The sequence below is a fragment of the Xiphophorus hellerii genome, chromosome 24, assembly GCF_003331165.1.
Source record: "Xiphophorus hellerii strain 12219 chromosome 24, Xiphophorus_hellerii-4.1, whole genome shotgun sequence".
NCBI classification, from domain to species: Eukaryota; Metazoa; Chordata; class Actinopteri; order Cyprinodontiformes; family Poeciliidae; genus Xiphophorus; species Xiphophorus hellerii.
Window position 1 is genome coordinate 246,966 of NC_045695.1, and position 20,113 is coordinate 267,078.

At 40.1% G+C, this 20,113-nt stretch overlaps 1 protein-coding gene and 1 pseudogene across 1 annotated transcript; both read right to left on the bottom strand.

Moving 5' to 3' along the window:
• Nucleotides 1-1,071: 1,071 nt before the first annotated feature.
• Nucleotides 1,072-8,490, bottom strand: LOC116716272 (collagen alpha-1(XI) chain-like; annotated as a pseudogene).
• Nucleotides 8,491-8,545: 55 nt separating this feature from the next.
• LOC116716273 (collagen alpha-1(XI) chain-like) lies at nucleotides 8,546-18,834 on the bottom strand. Its single transcript, XM_032557194.1, has 27 exons — nucleotides 18,797-18,834; nucleotides 18,574-18,610; nucleotides 17,960-18,067; nucleotides 17,785-17,874; nucleotides 17,633-17,686; nucleotides 17,385-17,492; nucleotides 17,060-17,167; nucleotides 16,372-16,425; nucleotides 16,230-16,283; nucleotides 15,904-16,011; nucleotides 15,767-15,820; nucleotides 15,608-15,661; nucleotides 15,470-15,523; nucleotides 15,328-15,381; nucleotides 15,098-15,205; nucleotides 13,543-13,596; nucleotides 11,554-11,607; nucleotides 11,401-11,454; nucleotides 11,246-11,299; nucleotides 11,058-11,165; nucleotides 10,914-10,967; nucleotides 10,201-10,254; nucleotides 10,011-10,118; nucleotides 8,988-9,040; nucleotides 8,822-8,857; nucleotides 8,664-8,717; nucleotides 8,546-8,559 (listed from the first exon to the last, which is right to left on the bottom strand). The coding sequence occupies exons 1-26, from the start codon at nucleotides 18,832-18,834 to the stop codon at nucleotides 8,708-8,710; spliced, it is 1,722 nt and encodes a 573-aa protein (XP_032413085.1). The 3' UTR covers nucleotides 8,546-8,559; nucleotides 8,664-8,707.
• Nucleotides 18,835-20,113: the final 1,279 nt, after the last annotated feature.

Here is a 20,113-nt window from a genome sequence, read left to right on the forward strand (position 1 = left end):
ACAATGGCGAAATAATAAAAGAAGGCACAACACAGGGAATTTTTAAAAAGACGGAAGAGGACTCCATCTATAAGTAACCAGGACCATTCTTTTCAATAAATAAGAAAAACTTTTTGTTATACATTTCTATAAATATTAAATCTTTCCCAAACATTTGACTAAATGCATCTTGACCACATGCTTTTTGTAACCATCAAAAAGCTTCTAACATCATTCTGGATGTTTGCAACTCTTCACAGCTAAATTCATAGAGTCCAGATGAATTGATTGATTTCTTCAGACAGACTGAGCTTTTGAATATCAGCTTTTGAGAAGACCATCCCACAGGTTAATTGTTGTCCTGCTTTACCCACTCTAAATCTCCTTTTGATGTGTAGTTGGGCTGAGGCCATCTGAACTGAGTCATTGCTCTAAAATGAGAAGAAATTGGACAGAACTTGAAAGACCAACCCCAGAACTGTCAAAGTTGAAACTGCTGAAATACCAATGTACAGTACCTCTGCACAGTGAAATAAAAGTTACATTGCAGTTAAGGGAGAGGGCTTTGACCAAGAAAAATGCATTATGCTTCAAAAACCAGCAAATCGTCCAATCAAAATGAAGCCTATCAGCACTGATGTAAAGAGTGGTAAAAAATACAACTAGAATTGCTCCAAGTATGAACACTGAAGAAAGTGAAAATATCGTTTTTGTTTTACCTACTGCAGGTGACACCCCAAACTGCATAGCACGTCTCCCTGGTCTTGTGTTCTGAACCAGATTTGGTCAAAGAATATTTACAACTGTGATAAAATGTTCATTTTATAGAGCAGGTAAACAGGTTAGAGGCTACTGTTAGCACTAAAGTATGGATGACATGACAATAAGATTAGTCGCATTGAATTTACTTGTCAAAGGGGCAGTGAATCTGATTTCTAACTTGAAAAATGATTAAGTCTGATGTAAAACAATAGCAATTAAACTATACAAGACAGATAATACACAATCACATAGCCATATGTCTGAAATTTTGCTAAAAGAATAAAAGCAATTAAAAAACAAATTTATCCATCCATTCATTATCTTACACGCTTATCCCTGCTGGTGCCGGGAAGGGTTCTGGTGCCCATCTCCAGAGGTCAACCGGTGAGGGTCAGGGTCACCCTGGACAGTCACCAGTCCATCACAGAACAACACCAGAATATAAACATGAATAAAACTTTTTTTCCCCAAGATATCAAAGAGCAACAGATTCCTCAATTTGTTTAAAAGTTATCGTTTGCTTTTTGGTCAAATTTGATAAAAATGTGATTGTAATAATTTAAATGTACATTATGTACTTTTATTAAAACACAATCACTTCCAAACAAATATACTAAGAACAATGTTGGGTATTGACAAACATCAGTGTTTCCTCACAACGATATATATATATATATATATAACTGTATTCTAGGGGGACCTATATAATAACACCATTATATATTACACTCCAAAATCCGTGGATCAGCCACAACTTTAAAAGCACCGCCTTAATAATTTGTAGGTCTTTTTTTTAACAGAGGTCCAGCTTTTCAGGGAATGAATGTAGGAAATTTGTGTTGTGCTGAGTCCTTGCCAGGGATGTCCCAATCAAGATATTTTTTTTGCCAAATATCTGAGTGATTTAAGGTAATGACATTTGTTAATAGTGAGTTTCAAATGTTTTACCATTACTATTGTGTGTGTGTTTTTTAATTAATCAACAAAACTAGTCTTTTTTTGACTAAGATACAAAAATATCCTTTAATGTCAAAGTGAAAACAACTAATAATGTGTAACATAAAATAAATGAATACTCAACTCTTTTAAATCGACTGACCTAATTCAACAGTGGTCCAGCCAGTTGGTGCTAGTAGTTTCACAATGAGTGGAGTGGAGATCACCTGAGTACAGGGATTGTAGTAGAAAGGCACCTGTGTCTAGAAGGTCCATTCACCTGTTAATTGGTATTTCTGGTTGCCATGACAGCATGAGACAAAAGCGCATTCCAAGCAAATCAGAGGAAACAATTCTCTAAGATACCAAACCGCCCCTGGAGTTCGGCTAAATCCATCCTCAAGATTGGAAGGAATATTTTACACATTAAATCTGAGACCAGATCAGGCCATCCTCACAAGCTGACTGAATGTGCAAAAACTAGACTAGTGAGAGCAGTCACCGGGTCACTATGACTACACTGAAAGAGCTAAGAGCTTTAGCAGCTGAGATGGGAGAGACTTTGCATTATAACCACTGTGCCTATCTTCTTCACCTTTCAAACGTTTATGGCAGAGCAGATATGAGAAAGCCACTGCTGACGAAAACTCAATATAAAAAGCTTGACAAGAGCTTTCCAAAAGGCACGTGAGACTCCATGATCAAGTGGAAGAAAGTTCTTTGGTCAGAAGAAACCAAATGAAGTTTTTTGGCCATCTGACAAGATTATATGTTTGGCAGACACAAAACACTGCAAATCACTACACACCCTGTATCCCCACTGTGAAATCCTGTTGGTGGGGAGGCTTCTTGGCAGCAGGCCCTTGAAGGCTTTTAAAGGTACAAGGTAAAATGAAAACAATAAAATATAGCTCCACAGAAATGGCTGGAAGACACGGCGGATGTTCTGCAGTGGCCAAGTCAAAGCCTAGACCTCAATCCAATAGAGAGTTTGTGCCAGGACTGGAAAAAAGGGTGTTCACAACCAATCCCCACACAACCTGACACAGCTTGAAGAGATTAGCAAGAAGGAACAGAGTAAAATTGCAGAATCCAGATGTGGAAGCCTGACTGAGATCTATCCACACTGACTGCGATTGCAGCCGAAGATGCTTTCATTAAATACTGATTTGAAAGAGGTGAATATATTTATCATACATTGAAATCAGTTCCCACTTTGATGTTATACATGGAGTGAGGGGTTGTTAAACATTTTCAACACAAAAAGCTAATTTTGTTGCTTATGATTAATTAGTTAAACTAATACAGAGGGTAAAACATCCAAGGTGACGAGTGGTTTTTATAGACCCTGTATGTCCAAGACATTCTGATCATATTCTTTTTGACAGTGACAGACATTTTTTTCCATAGCTGCTGCAGCAATATGAGGTTAGTTAGCTGAAGGAAGCTATTATAATGATTTGAAAATACATCCTTTATTTCTATAGATGTATCTTACTCAACACCTGAAGTTACAGTCTTAAATAAACTCACAAAAGATTTATGTCAGGGTCTCCTGTGACTTAGTTTATGAATGGTGTTGACTGGAATAACTTGGGCTTTCATTTTTCTATATTGTTACTATGATTGAGTGAGTTGTAGGACCTGTTTTGTAACATCGATAAACTTGGCATTTTTTTGGTCGTGAAATTTACTATTTTCCTCGTATCGACCGTGATCTAAGGATTTCTTAAGGAACAGAGCACAGAGCAGGTGGCATCACACAGATAAACAGGAAGTTATATTTTGTAGTCTCTTCACAGTAATTATTATAAAAGGTGAAAAACATCTAAACTGTTTTACATATACTTGTAAATTTAAGAAAATGAATGACTAGTCTGTTATTTAGTAGCTAACACTGCTGACCTGTGATGAACTAACAACATGACCTGAAGTTGAATTTAGTTCACTTTTAGTTCAGACTTCAATTCTTATAATGAAAACATCCTTGATCAGGACGTACCAGATATGGTGTTTGACATCAAAGAGGATTAACATGGATGGTTTAAGATAGAAGATATTCTCAAAGATAAAACATTGACTAATTATGAATCAATGTTTGTATTATTCATTATGAAAGTGGTTTTAATGTTGTGGCTCATCAATGCAATGTGTTTAACTCATGATCACAACCACGCAACTACAACAAAACAAAGAACAAAAGAAAACAAAAAATTGAGGTTTTGACGACAACAAAAAATATTTGAAACTGTACACAGTCACAAATATGAGATTTGAATTGTATTGAAATACATTTTTTTATAAAACACATAAACTCTATTGATGTCCTTCTTGGAAAAATTGTTAAAACATCCTATGTTTTTCATCACTAGGAAAGTAGAGTAGAGAATATCTGTAGCAGTGTTAAGAGAATTTGAATGTAGGCTAAAGTCTATTTTCTTTGTTGGATTCGAACTTTCAGTGGTTGCAGGAAGTAAAGAGTAAAAATGATCAGGTTTGTTGCTAAATGTTCATCATTCTGCCTCTGTCTTACTCTACTGCAGCCTAAATTAACAGCAACTATTTTCCTTTTGAATAGCTTAAATATCACTGTTTGTCCTTTGACTTTAAACATCAAACTGTAACAATGAGTGTTTTTCCTCAGTTACAGTGTCCACACAAATGAAAGATGTTCCTCCTTCCTGGTAGTGCTTAGGAACACTAAGAATTATCATCAAACCCGATTCCAGTAACCAGAATTATTCTCTGTGTGTCACTAATTAAAAGTCAGCTTCTTCTTTATGATTTCTCAATCAGATATTTGCGATGAACACAATAAAACTAATATGAACCTATTTGTGAATGCTGACAGTTTCAGTTATTTCATTGGATTATGCTGGATGGTCTGCATCTGTCAGGTTTAAGAATATTAATTCCTCCACACTGATTCCCTTACAGGTGACTGTAACCATTTGTTTTTTAAAGTCATTACTGAAACAGAAGCAGAGAAAACACGTTGAAGAAAAGAAGAAAACAAAAACCGTGAGGACATCAACAAAGGTGTCCTTCTCTTTATAACAGCATGTGAATCCACAGTGAGGCATTGTAGCATACAACAACAATGAACCAGTAACATACAAACCGAATGAACATTTGAGCAAGAGTGCTAGTTTGAGCCATGAAACATTATTTACTGTACAAATTAAATATGTGATCTTGAAAGTTTTGTTCTCCCTGCATGTAAAAAGTGTCCAAGCTCTTTTCTATTAAATTAATCCCATTCTTATGCCTTCCTGAGATTGTTAACCATTGAAGCAAACCGGGCCCAACTTGGAAACCAAATTTCTGGTTCCCATTGCCGAAATCGGACACAGCTATGTCGATGATGGGGAGAGTCTGGGATGTCGGTGCCTCAATTTCCAAAACCGTCCTCTCCTGTCCTGAGCGTACCTGCACAATATCAAACAACAAAAAAAGTTAAGCACATTTCTGCACATTTGCTTTAATGTCAGGCGTCTGCAACACTTACTTGCAGCCGTCGTATAACGGGACTGATGTAATGTGCATTCTCGTGAGTCAGCTCCTCCCCGTTGCTGCCTCTGAAGCGCAGTGCATGTTCATGACTGTAGCTGGCCGCGTGTAGCCAGGCGGCAGAGTTGAGGCAGTGATAGGTGAAAGTCTGCTTGGCTGTGGCACTGAGAAGCTTCAGGAAGGGTCAGCTGAACGATGTGTATCGAGACACCATCTGACCCTGTGTAGGAGAACTGGAAGAGAGCCACAGAATGACACGTTCAAGCTAAAAGAAGCATTTCATGGTCAAATACAGTGAAGACACAATGGAAACAAAGAGTAGCTCTGTGCACATCATCACATCATGTACACTGCCTCAAAAAAATAAAGGGAACACTTAAACAACACAATATAACTCCAAGTAAATCAAACTTCTGTGAAATCAACTGTCCACTTAGGAAAGCAACACTGATTGACAATCAATTTCACCTGCTGTTGTGCAAATGGAATAGACAACAGGTGGAAATTATTGGCAATTAGCAAGACACACTCAATAAAGGAGTGGTTCTGCAGTTGGGACCACAGACCACTTCTCAGTACCTATGCTGTCTGGCTGATGTTTTGGTCAGTTTGAATGTTGGTGGTGCTTTCACACTCGTGGTAGCATGAGACGGACTCCACAACCCACACAAGTGGCTCAGGTAGTGCAGCTCATCCAGGATGGCACATCAATGCGGCTGTGGCAAGAAGGTTTGCTGTGTCTGTCAGCGTAGTGTCCAGAGGCTGGAGGCGCTACCAGGAGACAGGCCAGTACACCAGGAGACGTGGAGGAGGCCGTAGGAGGGCAACAACCCAGCAGCAGGACCGCTACCCTCCGCCTTTGTGCAAGAAGGAACAGGAGGAGCACTGCCAGAGCCCTGCAAAATGACCTCCAGCAGGCCACAAATGTGCATGTGTCTGCACAAACGGTTAGAAACCGACTCCATGAGGATGGTATGAGGGCCCGACGTCCACAGATGGGGTTGTGGCTCACAGCCCAACACCGTGCAGGACGCTTGGCATTTGCCAGAGAACACCAGGATTGGCAAATTCGCCACTGGCCGCCTTGTGCTCTTCACAGATGAAAGCAGGTTCACACTGAGCACATGTGACAGACGTGACAGAGTCTGGAGACGCCGTGGAGAGCGGGTCTGTCTGCCTGCAACATCCTTCAGCATGACCGGTTGGGCAGTGGGTCAGTAATGGTGTGAGGTGGCATTTCTTTGGAAGGCCGCACAGCCCTCCATGTGCTCACCAGAGGTAGCCTGACTGCCATTAGGTACCGAGATGAGATCCTCAGACCCCTTGTGAGACCATATGCTGGTGCGGTTGGCCCTGGGTTCCTCCTAATGCAGGACAATGCTAGACCTCATGTGGCTGGAGTGTGTCAGCAGTTCCTGCAAGATGAAGGCATTGAAGCTATGGACTGGCCAGCCCGTTCCCAGACCTGAATCCGATTGAGCACATCTGGGACATCATGTCTCGCTCCATCCACCAACGTCACGTTGCACAACAGACTGTCCAGGAGTTGGCGGATGCTTTAGTCCAGGTCTGGGAGGAGATCCCTCAGGAGACCATCCGCCACCTCATCAGGAGCAGGCCCAGGCGTTGTAGGGAGGGTCATACAGGCACGTGGAGGCCACACACAATACTGAGCCTCATTTTGACTTGTTTTAAGGACATTACATTAAAGTTGGATCAGCGTGTAGTGTTATTTCACTTTAATTTGTGTGTGGCTCCAAATCCAGGCCTCCATTGGTTAATAAATTTGATTTCCATTGATGATTTTTGTGTGATTTTTGTTGTCAGCACATTCAACTTTGTACAGAACAAAGTATTCAATGAGAAATATTTCTTTCATTCAGATCTAGGATGTGTTATTTGAGTGTTCCCTTTATTTTTTTGAGGCAGTGTATATACTGTATGTATATATATATAGTATATCTGTGCAGGCGTGTGTGTATGTGTTAATTTTGACAAACATAGAAGCACAAATTCCATCTTGTATTCAAACTTTCGGCAGAGCCAGTTTATTTCTCAGAGCTCTGTACCTCACAGCAGCCTCATTTTGTCTCCATGAACAAATCTGTCTTCAACCCTCAAACTTCCTGATTATACTGTTGCCTGTCAAAATGAAACTGACGGCCCGTGTTTTGTTTTCTTAGGTAAAATAATTGAAGCTGTTATTCTGGTCATTTGTGGCTCTAACTAAACCAACACTTTCTTTAAAAGCATCCCCAGGCCTGCAGAGAGCATACCAATCAGTGCAGACTTCCTATCTATTCACTCAACCAATTTTCTCCATGGAAACAAACCAATCTGTGCAGATACAACTTTTCTCTCTGTTGTTGTGGAAAAGAGCGTTACCCTCAGCTTCATTACTATCGATGGTGCTTTTGATCACTGAACATTAAAAAGCCTGGAAATGAACTTGTGGGGACAAAAGTCGAAAGCATACAAGAACACGTTGTATGTAAACTCAGTGGAGAGACTCGTTTGTTATGACATGGACAGAAGTTTAGATCATTTTCTATTGATCACCAGAAATGGATCTCTGTTGCAAGAGTCATAAAATTATCTTTCAAATCACATATATCTCCCCATAAAGTCAGAATGAAACTGATGCAGATTTATTTATCACATTGTACCTGTTTTCCTTTCCTGAATTTACTGTACCAGGTGTTAGGTTTTTCCCCTTTCCATGCTGCTAATTTCACCTGATGGAAACAAAAGAACATGAAGTTATCTTGTACTGCTGTCAAAACAAAGAAGATTTAGTGATCTCTCTCTTACTCCAAGCTGTATAAACTAACCGACTGGAACTTTTTGTCTGGGTACAGACACGTTTCTCCCCTGTGCAGTAAAGTTACAGAAAGCTTTGAAGGCGTCTCTGTGGCAGCCCTGGTTGGGGTCTATCCAGTACTCCCCTGGAGAGGCAAAAAAACAAACAAATGTACACAAGGACACAAATGTTTTAGACATGTAAACCGAAGAGGTCCAGTTGTTCCGATTAAAAAAGTTCATAAAGTGATAAAGTACCACTGGGGAGCTCTGGATGGAGGAGCCACAGCTCTTGCAGGTGCGTGCTGGGCTGTGGGTAAAGTCCCCATTGGGTTACGCAGGACCCTCCACCTCAACTTTCATAGATGAAATTGAAGCAAACACTTCTTCCATGTCCTGAGCCTCATTATCTTTCGCCAAACCATCCAGTGTGGCCTGGTCGCTTTGCACCCAACCGTCGTCCTCATCCTCTGTCCATGGTCTCGTCCTCAAATGCAGCACCATCCACCACAGGGTGCGTTCTTCTTCTTCTTCCTCGCTCTGGAAGAGGCGAAAAACCACAGCGGCCCGTCCCTAGGGAGAGGAAACGCACCAAAAGAACAAAGAAGAAGTTAAGGCAGAGTCTTAATGAATACAGACACTTTGATGGCACAACTTTTGCTATGGGCAGAACTCACAGGTGGTCCTGGAGGCCCCACAGGGCCGGTGTCTCCTCTGGGACCTATCGGACCCTAAATAGTAAATAATACAATGTACTTTAGGTTGTACTGTGGAGCTGCTAACAATGTGTCATAACAGGCAATAGTTAAAACATAAAAATCAGTATCAACTGTACCTGGTTCCCTTTGGAGCCTTTTTGACCAATAGCACCCTATTAGAAAAGGTGAGGTGTTGAAAAGAGAGAATCATAAAACTAGGATTGGTAGTTTTCCACAAAACTGGCAGGTTAGCAATTGTTTAGCCTCTTACAAGCTGAGTAACGGGCCTATAGTTTTACTCACAGACAGTCCTGTGGGACCAGAGGTCCAGGTGGGCCTGGTGGGCCGACTGGACCCTAATTTTTTATACAAGGAAACAAAACTATAAGTAAACAAGACAAGCTTCAACAGAAACAAAAACAAAGAAATAGCTGCCATCTTAAAACTGTTCTTGTTGCTCAACGTCTACTTGCTGCTGGACATTTCCCGATCAAGTCTGAGTTTACGGTTGGTTTTTGAAGTTGCCATAAAACTCAACTCTTGAAAACCCATTATTAGTACACTGTGATTTTATGTCAGCTGCACCCATAGTTTTCTGCGAGTATATTGTTAAGGAGGGACGGCGGAGTCCCTGCTCGAAATTCCGTGAAAGAGGTGAACAAAGCCTTGTGCCAGAAGCCCATTAAAATGCTGTTTACATCGTTTTAAACTGTGCGATTGTGAGCGTGAGTGGGAATAAAAATAGCAACAGGTATTTTGTTTCATATAACACAGTAGGAGTGTAACAGGTAACCTTCTAAACTCCACTAAAAACCCACCTGTTTAGGAATGTATTGAATGTAATCAATTACAATTTATTGATGGAACTTGACTTAATGTCGTGTTTTGATTGTTGATTCTATGTTGCATTGTGTTTCTGTGTTTGATATGATGTAAAGCACTTTGAAATGCCTTGCTGCTGAAATGTGCTATACAAATAAAATTTGATTTGATTTTAAGCTAATTATTAAGAAATCACAATCTATTTTCATGTGGATGCTTTACAAAACTGTATTATAATCAACAAATCTGGATTTACAGAGGAGTCTCAGTTTCTGTCACCCTTTAAAAAAACAGCAGGGACTGACCCATGGAGGTGCTGCCCGCTCAGATGTGGACACGAAAATGTAAAACATATAAAAACATGTTTAAGAAATAGTGTTATCAATGTAAATTTTCCTTATTAATGTGTACCTTTATGCAATCTGAATTATTTCACCAAGTGACTCTCAAGTATATAATTTCATTGTGTTTCTGATTAAGTTCTGACTCTGGGTGTTTCAGTACCTCATCTCCTTTTGGACCTTGAAGGCCTTGGCTTCCTGGTAGTCCTCTGTCACCTTTCTCTCCGATGTCTCCTGGAGGTCCTATGAGTCCGATTAGTCCACCGTGACCCTGTGTCCACATCATGAATGAGGTTACAAACACAACAGTGACAACATTACTGTAAAAGAATAGTTGTGTGTTTTTGATGAACCTTGTCTCCCTTCCTGCCAGGATCTCCCTTGAGGCCTGGTAAACCTGGTGGACCCTAAAGAGTTAAAGTTACATAGTTAAAATCATGTTTGTTTGTTTTTTGTTTTTTTTTTTCCATTAACCTGATCAGATCAGTCATAAAACACTAGTGTTCATAGAATTTCGTTGATACATTCTCTCTACTCAATGGAAGAAATGTAATTTATTTTTGATAGCTAGAGATCATTATTATTAATGTTTGCAATTTTATTTAAAGTTAATTAACATTTTAGCTAAATTCATACATTGTCCCAAACAGAAAACTTCAGGTTAACTATTTAGTGGCTCTCAACCTGAAGTCCAACAAGGTCGGTGTCCTTGAACCTTTAGATGTTTTCCTACATCAAATGACTAAACTGCTTCTTTAGCATTCATTCAGGCTCTGCAGAGTCAGCCTAACAAACTAAGGTGGGGTGTGCTTAAACTGAGACACAGCTAAAAGCTACAGGACACTGGTAGTTGAGGAGTGCAGCGGGGAGACCCCCGCTTTGAATGAATCCCCCCATCCAGCTGGCCTTGTGCTTACTGAGGGAAACAAATGAAAGGTAACTGGACGCTCCAACTTGGCGATAGTTGTTGTCTCATGTCTAGAAACGGTACACTTTATTTGTAAAAGTGCATGTTACTAATTAGCCTGATGCACATTAGCCTAAATGTTTCAATTTAAGAACTTACCATGGGACCTGGAGGTCCAGTTTGACCCGGTGGCCCATTTAAACCCTGCTCACCCTAAAAACACACACACACACACACCAAAAGAGAAACTTATTGAGAGTGGTCTTTAGTCTGCTTTCTTCCTATTGGCACAAACAGACTCACTGCTGGTCCAGGGATTCCTCTCAGGCCCTGTGGACCATTTTTTCCTGGATGCCCTTGAGAACCTCTGGGTCCCGTCTTTCCAATGGGACCCTCCAGTCCAGGGGTCCCCTAGAATGACAGAAACATGGGACACTCAGAGACATGGTTCATTTCAAAAGTTTTTTTTTAGAGATGCTTCAAATGTTTACCTTTGTTCCTTTCAGGCCTTCTTTTCCTTCCTTTCCGGGTTTTCCCAAGTGTCCCTGAATGTTTACAGGTGAGTTGAAAGTAGCAGGACATTATTCAAATAATGAAACTTGATACTGAGAGGAAAAAAAAAAAACACACAATCAGAGATACAAACCCTTCGTCCAGGAGGCCCCGGTGGTCCAGGCTCCCCTGTTGCCCCTGGGGGTCCCTGAGGAATTCAAAGAATGATGTCCCCTTGTATGATAACATCATCTTAAATAATGACATTAAGGATGTCAAAGGTCACAGTTTACAAAGTGAGACTTACAGATTTACCAGATTCTCCGGTGTCGCCTTTAGATCCAAGGAGGCCATCTACACCCTAATGAGGAAGGAACAGAGTGGGCAGAGGAAAACTAAACTACAAAACATGCATAGCTCTATTAAAAAGTAGCATGGAAAAAATATTGTGAAAAACACAGCTGAGAATTTACAAAAACTTTGTGCAAAACAGTGCAAACTGCAAATATGCAATGTTAGTTTTATACACAAATAGCAGGTTTAAGACAAATGTAAAAATGCCAACAAATGTTTACATTTTACTTCTGGAGTGCTGTAGTATTTATTTAGTTTTTTATTTACTTATTGATTTTGTCCTTCTGGAACAGATTACTATCTTTCACTACAAACATGCAACATTAATAAATAAAATATACATCACATACATACATTAAGGAAATTTTATATTGATGTGATAGGTTTTTTTTTACAATGTTAATATAAAATATGTAATATTTAAACATAAATATAAATAAACAGTTGTGGTTAGGAGGTGTTTCCTTTCCTTCTATATTTAATATGTAAATGGAATATGTGGTTTCATCAAAGTTTAACTGAGATCATACTGACTTTTCTATTGTTTTTTTACAAAATAAATGTTTAGCTTTCATTCAGTCATTTGCAAAAATATTCATAACCCTTGAACTTTTCCATATTTTGTCATTTTCCAACCAGAAGCATAAATGAATGTCATTGGGATTTATTGTTAAAGACCAACACAAAGTGGTATACAACTGTGAAGTAAAAAGAAAATTATACATTCCTCAAAACATTTTTAAAAATAAAAACTAAAAAGTGTGGTGTGCAAAGTATTCAACTCCCCTGAGTCGATACTTTGTGAAACCGCCTTCTGTGATTCCAGCTGCTAGTCTTTAGGGTTTTTGTCCATCAGCTGTGATCATCTGGTGATAAAATCTTTTGCCCTTTCTTCTTTTCCAAACAGCTCCAGCCCAGTCAGATCAGATGAAGAGCGTTTGTGAACAGCATTTTGTTCACTTCAGTTTTGTTCTCGTCTGACCGAAGCTCCTCCTGCCATGTGTCTGCTGTGTCCAACATGACTTCTGACAAACTGTAAACAGGACTTCTTATGCTTCTCTACAATGACTTTCTTCTTGCCACTCTTCCAGAAAGACATTTGTGCAGTGATGACTAATAGTTGTCCTGTGGACAGATTCCCCCACCCGAGCTGTGGATCTCTGCATCTGGTCCAGAGTCACCATGGGCCTCTTGGCTGCATCTCTGATCAGAGCTTTGCATGTTCAGCTGGACGTTTAGGTGGACGGCCTCGTCTTGTAGGTCTACACTTGGACCAGACTGTTTCCATCTCCGGATGATGGATTCAACAGTGAGATGTTCAGAGCGTGGGAAATCTTTTTACAGTCTAAGCCTGCTTTAAACTTCTCCACAGCTTCTCCATGACCTGTCTGCTGTGTTCCTTGGACTTCATGATGCTGTTTTCTCTCCAATATTCTCTGACCCTCTGAGGCGTCACAGAGCAGCTGGGTCTCTACCGACATCAGATTACACACAGCTGGACTCTGTCTAATCACAGGAAGCCATCAGGTAACTTCTGAAGGCAATTGGTCGCACTCAAAGAAAAGGGGGCTGAATACTTCTGCACACCGCACTTTTTAGTTTATTTGTAAAATGCGTTTTGAATCACGTATAATTTTCTTTCTACTTCACAATTGTATACCACTTTGTGTTGGTATGACAGACAAAATTCCAATGAAATATATTTATATTTTTGGCTGTAATGTGTCAAATATGGAAAGGTCAAGGGGTGTGAATAGTTTTTGTAGTGTGTATGTTCTTAGAATGTGATGCACATCAAACGTTCCCACACATACAACGCAAGCTTCTGAGAAATGTGTCATATGTTGCTGACTTACAGCAGTGAAGTAAACAGATGAACAGTCAGCACTTTCTGATTATTTAAAAGACAAAAAAAAAAAGTGAATTTCAAGCAGGCACTCACATTGGGTCCTGCCTCTCCCTGCTGACCAAGGTCACCAGTCAGACCTATAGGACCCTGTGGAAAGAAGAAAATTCAAAAATACAACGCATTAAACCTTACAATCAAAGCACATGTTGTTCATTTTCAACAATGTGAATTTGCTATTGCTAAAAGGTTTCAGATGTTTGACTGAATCTAAAGTGAGTCATTTGGCTAAAAGTTTGTTTCAAATAGAGAATATGGCAGGCATCTCTTAAAACACGTGAGAAAATATTTTGAGAAAAAAACTATTATTGGTCAAACAATATGTATACCTATGTTAAAAACCAATAGAAAAAATCTTTTTTTGCATTACAACAATCACACCCTTATATTCGCTAACCAGCTTTTCTCATGTTTGAAAATGTGATTTTAGGGATGTGATCAAAGTCTGTGATATTGGAAGGCCTCTGTGTCTTCACCTCAATCTTTAGCTGCAGCCACAGACTCAGTATTTCATTTACGGTCAGAACTCTTCACAACAGAGGAAACACAAATGAAAATAAAGGGTCCGAAAGAAAAACAAACTAGAGTTCTGAATCAGTTCAGGAAGGCCACAGGAAGGTGGCCGGTTACGAAGAAGCCGAGAGTCTGGAGGCCATGGATGACAGAGAACCAGGACTGCTGGAGGTCAGCCTTTCAGTCTGTAGCTAAAACTATATAATGCAGTTATTCCCCTGAACTAAAGACACAAGCAATAAAAGCTTTTGTAGGCTGACGTATGACAAGCCTTTCAGATGATTGGTCCTGGTTGTCCTGGGTTACTCCTCCTCACTATTGGAATAATTTAGGTTATTCCTGGGAAGGTTCACTACTGCTTTAATCTGTTTGTGGATTCTGGCTTTCCTTAAGTCTCAGAGGCTGAGAAAAGACTCTGTAACCATTTGGATGTTACTGACTGTAGTTCTAGTCTGTCCTTGAATTTTTTTTCCATCTGTGCCTGATGCACTGATATGAGTTCATTTTGTCAACTTCCTGTTCTCAGACTGGTTCTGTTTATGTAATTTCTTGATTCTACAGGTCAGGCAGGAATCAAGACTGGCTGTGGCAAGTAAGATGAAGCTCTTTTGTACCTAATTATAATTATTTCATAGTTTAATTGGAAGGGGCCAAACTTTCTCAACAAGAAGACTGACTGCAGTTCCCACAAACATTTGACGGCTAATGTTGCCCCTAACAGGGCAATTACTTTATCACATAGCTTTTTTTTCCCTAGTAAATGAAATAATTATTTGAAAACTGCTTCTTGTTATAGTCATGTTTATCTCTGTCTGATATTAAAATTTGTTTAATGATCTGAAACATTTACATGTGACAAACACTCTAAAAGACTAGGAAACCTCTAAATGGTAAATACTTAACAGTATTTGTGTTTTACTTTAAAACCACAAATTTATATAATACTCATTTATTTACTACATCTGTTCAATTCTTTAGGAATCGATTCTACATTTCTATTTACAACTAAAGTTGTTTGTGTATGCTACAGTAATGTGTGTCATTGCACATCATACAGTACACTGTGAGTGGCCCTTACACCATTGCCCTTTGCTCCATCCTCTCCTGGAATGCCCCTGGCCCCCGGGGGACCGGCGGCTCCTGGAGGGCCCGTATCTCCCTTTTCACCTTGGTCTCCTTTGTCACCCTGTAAGCAACAGGAGAGGAGTGAGGGAATGTAAAGTGTGGGAGACTCTTAAGGCAATAACATTAATTATAAAATACATTTTTATTCCAAGGATTAGCTAGCTAAAAACCAAACAGACTCACTAGCCTTCCTGGAATACCGACTGGTCCAGGGTCACCCGCTTCTCCATCCTCTCCCTAAGAGGAAAAAAATATTAAGTGCAAAAAAAAAAAATATGAGAAGTATTAGGATATTCAAGTGAAAACAGTGAAGGTTTTTGTTGACCTTTTCCCCCACAACACCCGGCTGTCCAATCATCCCAGGTCTGCCGGTTTGTCCCTGTGCCACACAAATTATGTTTATTACTGCAGAATTTAGTTCTGGAAAGATTAAAGATTCAAAAACAAAAGCCTAAGGCATTACCAGTCCTCCCATAGGTCCTTGAGCACCATTGGGGCCTTGTAGTCCAGGTGGACCCTACAACCAGGTAACCGGGATAAATCAACCTTTTTTTCAAACATCTGTGACATTAGAAAAAAGGTGCGAAAGCAAACAAATAGAATAAAGAGAATATAAACTTACCATCAAACCAACATGTCCGCTCTCTCCCTTTTCTCCAGGTAAGCCAGGCATACCCTGGGAAAGTATGTACAGAATTATTTAACTGAAATAAAACTAAATTAATATCCTTCAAGAATCCCCACATTCACAAACCTAACCTGTAATCCTCTTGGCCCTCTGGAGCCCTTGAAACCACGGGGCCCCTCGTCTCCTTTGGGGCCGTACATACCCTGCTGCCCTCGAGGGCCAGACAGCCCATCTACACCCTGTTAGACAGGTGGAGTCTGGTGTGAACACATTTAGGATCAACAACATCTCGCGACATTAGTGACAACAGATTGATGGATTGACTGGGATCAATCCATTGTGATCGTGTATTTAGAACATAAATGGAATCATATTATGATATATTACATTAAAAAATGTCACAACAGACATTCAACAATCAGTCCTAACGAGACAGAAAAGGAAAGAGAAGACTCACTGGAAGACCAGGCTGACCAACTGGCCCCTGGGTGCCAGTAGGACCCGAGGGGCCCTGTTGAGAAATCACCAAAGAATTATGTGAAACTAGATGAGGTGACCATAACCGATCCTTCTGAAGCACAACCCAACCCCCCACTCACCGCTTCCCCCTTGTCTCCTTTGCTGCCTTTCTGTCCAGGTCCTCCCTGCTCCCCCTGTGGACATAAAACAAAACATCTGGAAACTTTCCGCTTGACCAGCACTGAATGGTGAGTGGCCGACTGAGAACTTAAAAATCCAACCTTTCTTTCAATTCGTGAACAGACCATGCCAAGAGCTAGCATCTCAAGCTACCAACAACAGTTTTTGATATGGAAGCGGTTACTGAGGGAAGAACACTCAGATCTGAAGACTTTCAGTATCATTGAGGTGTTACAGAACAGTTGTAAAAATCTATTTAAAATGAATCTGTATTTTCTTCAGTTTCAAACAGGCTGAGAATCCAGCAGAAAACAGGAAGACTGAAGGAATTACAGAAGTGGACTGATATTTTTTTTTGTGTTGCTGTCAAGCTGAGTTTTGATGCTGGGTGTGGAAATGTTGGCAGCGTTGAGATGAAGGTCAGACTGCTGCTTATACTAAATAATGCTAACCACAGAAAACCATGCTAGCCAAAAAAATGGGTAGAAAAAATGCTTTTGGAATATTGTTAATTGGAGGTGTTACAGAGTAATCAGAATAAGGTATAATCTGTATAGGAACACAGATTTACTAAAAGCATAAATCAGATATTGGCCCCAGATCCTGTATTTATTTCTCTTGTGCTCTAACACATCATGCATGCTTTACCTTATCCCCATCATCCCCCGAAGGTCCTGCAGGTCCTGTTGCTCCGGGCATTCCTACCAGACCCAGATCCCCGTCCTTACCTGCAGGTCCAATAGGGCCCTTCTCTCCCTGAGGCAAATAATGAGCTCATTTTAAAAAGTGCAATTAGGATACAAACAATGCAGAGAAAAATTGCGAGGAACAACTCATTTATTGAAATTACATACAAACAAGTATTTTTTTGTTTGTGTGTTTTCTTCATATTCTCTGAGGATGTTTTCTAAAGCAGTCTCCTGTGTCAGCAGATGAAATGATTAAAAGAAACAAAAAGCATGCTGATATTTACAGGCTCCCCCTTCTCTCCCATTGGTCCCGGTCCTCCAACCGCTCCGGCACGACCAGGCTGTCCGATTGCCCCGGCTGGTCCTGGAGGGCCTCGTTCTCCTGATGGCCCCTACACACAACATATCAGCCCTTTAAATGTCTTCAAGTACCAAATTACTGTGGAAGGTAGTGTTACATATGGGGAAACACACCTGCAGAATGCCTGACAGGGGAGTTAAGGCAAATCAGAATCGTTGTGCCATTACTCACCAGAGATCCGGGGGATCCACCGGGGCCTGTTGCTCCTTTCAAACCAGGAGGTCCCTTTAAATGTCAGTAAAGCATTTTGAAGCACTAACTACTAAAAGATCTTCACAAAAACACATACACAGATGTACTGTACAGTATTTCAGCATTTATACCATAACTCCAGTAGCTCCTCTGCTCCCTCTGAACCCCTTCAGTCCAGTTGGACCGTTCTTCCCTGATGTCCCCGGTAAACCAGGATCCCCCTAAGTCATGAATTAAAAAAAACAGAAATGTTACCTACAGTATAAGTGGAATGATGAAAACAGAAATAATAAATCTGCATCTGACCTTTCCGCCCTCTTTCCCAGCAGCCCCAGGTAAACCGTGCTCTCCGGGTACGCCCGGTGCTCCCGGGTGACCGCGGTCTCCTGTTGGTCCAGGTTCCCCTGACTTCCCCTGAAACAAACATCACACATCATTTCAGTGGGCTTCAATAATAACAGGGTGTTACAATCCAACCCTGAGACATCAGGGCTTTGAAAATGAAACTGAATGTAAGGAGAGATTTTTTACTGAAATAATCCAAACTAAGTAAAAAAAAACTGATCTCAGATGGATAATGTCTATGTACTCAGTGTGGAGCGATTTAAATGGGATTTTTTTGACTCTTAAAGGGCCTTGGTGTCATGCTTCTGTTTTAAGTTGTATAAAAATTTGAACTGAATTGAATTGAAATGCATCAAAGTACTGAAATGACTTGAAATATTTTGAATGTAATCAAAATAATTCAGCTAAATTAGTTGAAATAAAAATATACAGAAAGTTAGATAAAAATTTTACCAAATTGATATTTGTTCAACTGAATTGAACTGAATATTATGTTATATGTAATTACACTGGGAAATTCTTCAACTCAAAACGACAGGTTTAAACAGAGGCGCCTACCTGAGGTCCGACCACACCTGAAGGCCCTGGGGGGCCCGTTTTTCCTTGAAAGCCCTGAAAAAAAGTTGGACATTAAATACCAGCAGTGTGTCTTTTAGACCATCATTGAGCAGAATTTAAATTAAAACCCTGGGCCGGGATTCAAACACACTGTGAGGCTCAATAAGGGTTGAGCAAGGGTTTCTGGGTAAATGTGTGGAAATGACGATTTTCCTCATAACCTTTCATAATGTCACTCACTGGTTCTCCTCTTTGACCCGGATGACCCGGAAGTCCATCCTTCCCAGCTGGACCCTGTAACAATTTTGCATATTTTATGTTTTCGCAGATTTATATCAAAATTTGTTGAACTTTTGTAAAAAGAAATAGTGTTTTGTAATTGCTTACACTTGAGCCTTTAGGTCCTGGTTCTCCATTCCTTCCTTGTGGCCCTGAAGGCCCCTAGAAAACAAAAAAAAATGCAAAATGAACCAAATAGATAAGGGATTAATATAGTGATGCTTTTATAAATAGCATTCAGTGCAATGTTTTGGTCATATTGAAGCTAAAGCAGGAAAACATCTAATGCCAGCGTGGCAGTTTGCCTTGAGGACAGATCTGAAATTCACTCTAAGCTCTTATTGTTTGCAAAACAACTGAAGCTCAGTCAGACTTTGAATGACATTGATGCCGCGACTGAGCAGGTGACCGACTATATGACTACATGGACGTCTGTGTGAACCATGCCCACCAACACAGTGAGAAGCTTCATCAAAAGCAAACCCTGACTTACCAGTGACATGAAAAGAAAAGAACAATGAAGTTGGAGTCAGAAGCAAGTTAAAGTTAACATTAGAGACAGCAGGACGAGTATGGGAAGAAACGTAAGACTAAGTTCCAGGAGAACGACATCGAAGTATGGTGAAGGATGATGAAGATCACAGGTTAATTAAGTCTCATGAGATCTGCCGCCTGCAGTAGCTTAGGAATCAGTTCTCACAAGGTTAATGCCGACAGCGGGAATAAACCTGGTGTGTGCCAAAACCCAATCACATTCAGCTTGAGTGTCTCGTTGAGTCGTTTTGAGTGACTTTCTCTGTCATTTAGTTCTTTCATACAAATTATGTTCACACCAGTAACACAGATGTAGTCGTATTCTCAAGGTTGTGACAGAAGTTCGTCTCTTTTACCTTTTCTCCCCTATAATTTGGGATGTTCTCCCCTACAGAGTGTCCATGTTTGGTCATTTGTCATGATATCTGCCTACTTACATTTCTAATCTGCGCATAGCAGTAAAAGTGTACTTTTCATGAGTTATCTGCATTAAGCTAAATTAGATTTTGAACCACTGTGTGACCACTTCCCTGTGATGGATATAACTCAATAAATAATAATAAAGATTTTTGATGATTTTTGGGGGGGTTTTGTTGTTTTTTTTTACCGTGGGTTCTGTTAATTTTGTTAAATTCAGAATTTTAAAGCACAGGAAGTCTTATGCACTGTGTAGAAGAAGGCATTCTGTGTACACCGAAAGATACCAAAAATACCAAATTTAGCTGGGGGGGTTTTCTGCCAATA

Coding starts and splice junctions, on each gene's coding strand:
- LOC116716273 (XM_032557194.1), bottom strand. CDS start 18,834: ATGGACTTCCGGGTCATCCGGGTCAAAGAGGAGAACCA. Junction 18,068..18,573: donor GGGCCCCCCAGGGCCTTCAG/GTGTGGTCGGAC, acceptor TGTTTGTTTCAG/GGGAAGTCAGGGGAACCTGG. Junction 11,300..11,400: donor CGGGGCCTCCTGGACGAAGG/GTTTGTATCTCT, acceptor GTAAACATTCAG/GGACACTTGGGAAAACCCGG.